The sequence below is a fragment of the Drosophila hydei genome, unplaced genomic scaffold, assembly GCF_003285905.1.
Source record: "Drosophila hydei strain 15085-1641.00,03,60 unplaced genomic scaffold, DhydRS2 tig00000060-arrow-pilon, whole genome shotgun sequence".
Classification (NCBI taxonomy): domain Eukaryota; kingdom Metazoa; phylum Arthropoda; class Insecta; order Diptera; family Drosophilidae; genus Drosophila; species Drosophila hydei.
Window position 1 is genome coordinate 9310589 of NW_022045656.1, and position 7059 is coordinate 9317647.

Here is a 7059-nt window from a genome sequence, read left to right on the forward strand (position 1 = left end):
GCTTACTACTAACTAGTGCTAGGCTGAAAGTTGCTTTGCGTGTGTGCCGCAGCGACAAACGCTGTGCATGTTGCTTGCAAGTCGCACAGAGAGAGAAACTAAATTTGATTCGAAACAGCCTACATGCAGCTTGTGGCACGCAATTAAAATCTTCATTAGCCGCGTTTAATTTCCACTTGTGATTAAAAATAATAATAATAAAAACTGAATAAAAAATCGAAGTTGAGCAACGCGAAACAAACAAACAAACAGAGAACAAGAAATAAATACAACTTGTGACATGTGTCGACGACTTATCTCCATCGGCGCAGCAGCAAGTGGCCGGGCAGGATGCGGGCCACTCCGAGCTGGACACCTTTCGGCCTGGGGGACACTCTGCCTGCCTGATTAGCGTTGGCCGTTCGATTCGCTGCATTCGGCTCGATAAGGAGCTATCAATGCGAGCCTAAGTGACAGCTGACTTGTTTATCAATTGACAGCTTTGCTGCGGCTAAATGCCAGACAGAAATACACACACACACACACAGACAGACACGGACTGACTACAGTCAGACTACACAGATTTACGCTGCGAAAAGTAACTGTTAATAAGCTTGTTGCTGCGGCCTGTGAAAATGTAGCTTTTAATTAAAAGTTGTTGCCGCTTTTGCAATTGTGCGTTCCACTCCCCTCCGCATCGCCTGCCTCACCCCTCGCGCAATCTGTCATTTGTGTGTGCGACTGAGGGGGTTGTCGGAATGTTTGTACATTTGTAGCCCATAGTATTTATACTTGTATTTTAAAGCCCGATGCTGTCAAGATAAAGAAGCCAACAGGCAGCCTCAGCGCATGTTCAACAAGCCAAGTATGCAATTGGGAGAGGCCAAAAGGCACCGCACACTCCACAACACACACACACACACACACACTAGCCAAGGCTTGTTTTTATTTTTGAGAGCATGTTTAAAACGCAATCCTACGCATTGCTCTGGTCTTGCCAACATTTTATATTATATTAAAACATATTTATTTTAAGTCTTTCGAATTAATGCCGAAATGCATAAAACTCTTTGAGCTTACAATTGGTTATCTTTGAGTTATGGATTGCTTATCAATGTGGAGATGGCAACTGAAATATGGCTTATCTATTAAAAGTGAATGACATTTTGAAAAATTCCCTGGGCTTAAAGAGTTTTCTTATAGTTTTTTATTTATTTATATTTTTATTATATTATTTATTTTATTGTATTCATTTCCATAGATATTTTAAGAAGAAAAAAAGTTTGGTAAAGAATAAGGCCATATTATATCTACTTAACAGCTCAAGGAATTCTGCAGTCAGAACTTTGCCTAAACGCCGATGTTTTGGCATAATTCACGTATTTTACTCTCCTTCGACTTTCCTTAAATAAATGATATGAAAAACCTTCTGTTACCAAAGCAATGGAAGTCAATTGAAATATGCTTCACAGCATATCTTCTGTCAAATGTATCTCTTCTCAATTAATTGGGGATCTCATGTAACATATAACTAGTAATACTTTAATTATTATTGATTCGATCTATAAGAAGTAAGAAATTTAATTATTTACAATTAAAATATTTTAGATATATTTTATAAATATGTATGATATGCTCGTTCCCTCTCCCCCACCTCACCCTCTCTTTCTTCTTCTCACTCTCCTCTTCTTCTCACTTTTCCTCTTCCTCCCTCGAGCTCTCTCTCTCTCTCTCTCTGCCGTTTTCGCTCTTTCCAACTCTCCCTCCTCCTTCTCTCTCTTGAAGATTTTGCATCTAAAATTGTCAAAGATTTTGTTTTTCTCGATTTTGTTGGCCCATTTAGTTCAGGTTATATTATAAATATATATCTAAAATATACCCAAAAATTGATTAACTTTAAAAAAATTTTAAATCTACAATGCTATGCATAGCTATGCTAACATTTGCACTATGAACTCTAGCAGAAATCTAGAATAATTTCTTATGCCTAAAAGATTTCTCAATATATTTTAGCTTATTCTGTAAACAACTTAACTTAGACTTCGATGCATGCTTAAAGCCAATACTAAAAGCCTTTATGCATAGCTTCAATTTTTGGCTCTGTTTGCCTTAGCTAGTAACCCACTGGCTTAAATATTTTTACGAAACTTTATGAACTGGTAACTGGGAGCTGGCAGCATCTTCAAATTAAAGCAGAAAACTGAATTTTCAAAGTTTTGTCCGCTCGGCAAGCACATTAAGCATTTCTGCAATTAAACAATATTTCTGAGTCAAGTGCGTTGGTCACTGTGGCAACTGGGATTAGGATTACTTTTTGCAGTTGTTGCATTGTTGCTCTGCTCTGTTGTTAACTTGTTCAGATTTGTGAGGCGGTGAGCGGACTGCCTGGCAGAACATCTCATTTAGAGCCTAATGAGCTGGTCAGAGTAGTCAAGGCAGTGGCATGTAAATCTTACAGCTCGCTGCTCCACTTACAAAACAACATCCATTTCCATAAATATCAATTAAGGGGAAAAATATCAAAACTGACAGCGTCGGCGACAGCGCAACACGCGGCTCGTAGTCTACGCCAGCTACCGGCAATCAGGGCCACGGCCAGAGCCTGGGCCTACCTGTGCAGCAGCCTACGCATCGTCTGCCTCTTCGTCTTCTTCGTTTTTATATAATTGGACAATTTAGGTGCTACTACGTCGCTATTTGGTACCCTCACTCGTTGCTAATTAAATGAAAATAAAAATGTTGAAACTCGTCGAAGCCATGAAAACCTACCGAAAACTTTTTCGAGCTACAGTTTTGGTGTTCACGCGTAACGGTTATGCGCTGTGGGCGTGCCACAGCACAATTGGAGTCACGTCAAGGTTCAATGGGCTGCAACAATGGTTTACAGCAATTTATGGATCATTCGGTATTGCTCTTCAAATTCAATTAGTCCAAACTATGGCAAAACTTTTCCAGCATTCCGACGCTGTCTGCCATCGCATAAGAGGCTTAGAAAGAAAATTATTAATAAACTGCTTTCACTAATTTACAGGCTAGCGTCTCTCATTACGAGCGAGCGACTGGCTGTTGGCTGCTGACTGCTGGCTGAGGCAAGGAAAACATAACAACATTTTCAAAGCTCTATTTGGCAACACTAAGCGTCCACTAAGCATCAATATTTCATGCTAAGCCTATTAGAGATTATTGTGCCAGCTTACAAAGGCCTAAATGACAAGTGGCAACTGCTCGGTGAGTTGGGGGCGAGCCTGAGGCTGGGTTGGGTCTTTGCTCTCTGGGGGCATATTAGGCGTTTCATTTGCATAATATGTGACACCAAAAGAAGTTAAATGAAATATTTCAAAGTTTCTGCATTTCTTAGCATTTGAATGTGGAGAATGAAATGAAAGGCGGGAGTTAGTTTGGGGCGAAGTCGATTGAGTATGGAAAAGTTCTTGTGTAGTGGGTGTCTGACTGACAGACTAGCTGAAAATGAATGCATTATTGATTGACTAACTAAGTGATTGGTATTCAGCCCTTAATTAACCCAAATTGTAAAAGCCAACGAGCAAATCTCATTACTTAAATTCAATTTGAGATGACTTTGCATAATAGACAGAAGTATTTGCAATTTTGAATATCTTTAAATATGAATGAATTCATGAAGCATGAACAATGAATCATGAATCATGAATCATGAGTCATGAATTATGAATTATGAATTATGAATCATGAATCATGAATCATGAATCATGAATCATGAATCATGAATCATGAATCATGAATCATGAATCATGAATCATGAATCATGAATCATGAATCATGACTCATGAATCATGAATTATGAATCATAACTCATGAATCATTAATTATGAATCATGAATTATGAGTCATGAATCATGAATCAAGAGCTTCTATATTCCATGGGTTCACGCCAGAAAATATAGGACTGCAATTTTTTGCAGTTCAATTAAACGACTTCTCAATATATTTTAAAATGAAACAAATATAGCCAATGCTCATATGTCTTTATGTTTAGCACACACATAATTTTATTAACTCTTAGATCTACCATTGTAAAACTTGCTAACACAATTACAAAATCGATGTCGGCAACTGAAGCAATATTTGTAATTCACCTATGAAAATTGTGAGCTGGAGTCAGGTACTTTGGCTGAGCAGAGGCCACCTCGAATGGTGGCGAATAATGAATGCTGTGCAGCTCGTGATTATGTGAAAAGTGTTCGTTGTCGCTGGCTGGGGGGCAAGGAAAATATTTACACCTAGCGTGCAAACATTTCATGAATTCATTTGCGCAGCAGCTTGGAAAATCGTTGGCAAAATGAAATGGAAAAGTTGGCATTTTCGGTGGCCTGGCATAGCATGGCACTACACGTGAATGAAAAAGAAAACTGGTCAAGTGAGCCAGTAAAATAACTGATAGAATTCGATTCATGATTAGCTGCAGTAACAGCAAAACGCAAACAGTTTAAAAACAGGATTCCAACGGATGTGGGTCAGATCTTCGGTATAAGCTTGACACTGCCAGCTGTGGCTAGGCCAAGCCAGGTTAGTTCAGCTGCAGCAGCTGCAGTAACTATTTCGTGGTCAACAAGATGAGGTTGCAGCTCATTTGCAGCGTCGTACTGGCAACGGTTCGCCTGGGCTATGCCACTGAAGCCGCGTTGCAGCCCGCAGTTCACGTTATACTGGGTCGCGGCAGCTTCTTTCAGTGGCTGGCCACAATATTGCTGCCCCCCACAGACAAGCCGGAGCCCGTTGCAGTCACAACCACAGCAGCAGCTACTGCAGGAGCATCTACGACAGAAGCAGCAACAAGCTATCCGCCGGAAAGGGAATGCAGCCCCTGCCGCTGCGGACTGATCCATACATTGCATAGGAAGATTGGCAAGAAGGCGAGTCGCCATCAATATCCCTGGATGGCTATGGTGATGCTTCAGGGCGACTTCCACTGCGCCGGCTCACTGATCAGCGACTTGTACGTGCTCACAGCTGGCCATTGCGTTGAGGGCTTGTCGGCTGAGCTAATCCAAGTGCGCCTGCTCGAGCACAATCGTAGCGCAAGCGATGCTCAGGTGCTGCAACGTCGAGCGGCGCATGTGAAGGTGCATGAGCTCTATAATCCGTTCAGCTTCGATAATGACATTGCCCTGATCCGGCTCGATCGGCCCGTGAGCTTTGAGCAGCGCCTGCGCCCTGTTTGCCTGCCGCCATCGAGCACCAGCTTCGAGGGCGAAATGGCCAAGCTGACAGGCTGGGGTGGCCAAAGAGAGAGTGCAGGATTTGGAATGCAAGCCTTACAGGTGTGATTTGAATTATATATATTCATATATATACTAAGCGGGTACTAACTAGCCACGAATGCAACTTATCTAATATTTCTTTCTGTTTTTTCTTATATATATTTCTATGCCCGCAGAGACTTAACACAATTCGATTGAAACTTTCTCTATCCATAAATTTCACATCTCCCATTTGCTGTTCCTTCAACGTTTCTTTGCTGCTCATATTCAAGCTCTCACGCGGAAAGCCTTATCTAAAGTTAATTTTTTTCTAGGTGATCGACTTTGCTTGCTCCTTTTTCTGCTTTATCTATATCTGTTCCCTGGCAACGCTTCAATTTATTTTATTTTTATTTTGTCTACCCAATACACCGCCCTCGTCCGCCCACCGCACAGCAGGAAGTCGATGCGCTCATTATTAGCCAAACCGAGTGCCGCAGCTCCAGCTACAGCTCAGCCATGATCACCGACAACATGCTCTGCGCCCGATACGTGGATGATGCCTGCAGCGGCAACAGCGGCGGTCCGCTCCATGTGCTCTTCGACGAGCAGCTGGGTCAGCATCAGCTGGTCGGCATTGTCTCCTGGGGCGCTGGCTGTGCTCGGCCCGGCTTGCCCGACGTGTACACACGTGTGAATCAATACCTGCGCTGGATTGAGGGCAACACGGCTAATGCTTGCTACTGCATGCATTTATCCGAGGAGGACTACTACTAATTGATGTGCTGGCCACGTGTTGGGCAGATTCTGGCTCATCTGTCAAACTTGGACTACAACAATGGATGTGCCCCGAGCCGGGGCGAAACTTTTGGCGTTGCATTTGAAAATTTGTATTAGTAAATTTTGCATAAACTACTTTGGCTCACTTTGTGTGCCATCCATTTCCCAGCAGCCGTAAGATATCCATAACTATAACTGTAAAACGTAGCCGTAACCATAACCGTATCCATTGGCAAATAAAAAAGCAATTTGAAAGTGGGTTAGCTGCCATCCTGCGTTGTTGGAGCTGCTGGCTCTGTCCTCCCATTCGCATAATGCCAACTTCAACTTTGCCAGCTTGGCACAAAACGGGGCCAGGGACATGCCGCAGGGACGTACCTGGTCCAGGACAAGGCCACTCCTTCCCATATAAATAAATCCCAATTCGGTGCATATCAACTGCCGCCGCATGCGAAATATCTTCTGCAATTGAGTTTGTTATGCATTTTGCATTTGCGCAATCATAAAACCAGCAACAACAACAACAACAACAACACAGAGAAAAGGAGGCTATGGGCAAGGCCGCATGCAGGAGCAAGTTTTTCACTCTAGATAAATTGCCCGAAATATTTGTGGCAAGTGAGTTCTTAAAGTTGCATTGCAATGCGATAAGCATAACTTTCCGTTATAGCCAACAAATTATTTACTTTGTACGAGTAATAGCTTATTCGTAGCGAGTTTTGATGGGCTCTAATGGAGAGCTACGATAGTGCTCCGAACAGCAGAGATACTCTTAATAAAAAACATTTAGAAAGTTCACAATTGAGTTATCATGGCACGAGCAGCAGCATAAGACATGCTTGAGTCTTGGCGCATCTGATTGAAAAATTGTTGAAGAGTATTGCACTAGAGCGCTTGGTTACCTTGGAGTCTTATGGAAAAGTAAATAAATATTCTTACAGCAAATTGATGTCAATCACCTTGCCTTTTAACCTACTACTCAGAAAATTTATAAGCAAGGGCTGGCTGTCGCTCGGACTGAACCGTCGCAGAATTTGATTTGAGAACCTAAAAAACTTTAAGCATGTTAATGACATTTTAA

General features: G+C 42.1%; 1 protein-coding gene across 1 annotated transcript; it reads left to right on the plus strand.

Annotated features, from left to right (window-relative positions):
* Window positions 1-4571: 4571 nt before the first annotated feature.
* Window positions 4572-5975, plus strand: LOC111601230 (mite allergen Der p 3). The gene is made up of 3 exons (XM_030226150.1): window positions 4572-4668; window positions 4783-5279; window positions 5658-5975. Exons 1-3 carry the CDS (start codon window positions 4572-4574, stop codon window positions 5973-5975), a joined length of 912 nt encoding a protein of 303 aa, XP_030082010.1.
* The last annotated feature ends 1084 nt before the right edge of the window (window positions 5976-7059 follow it).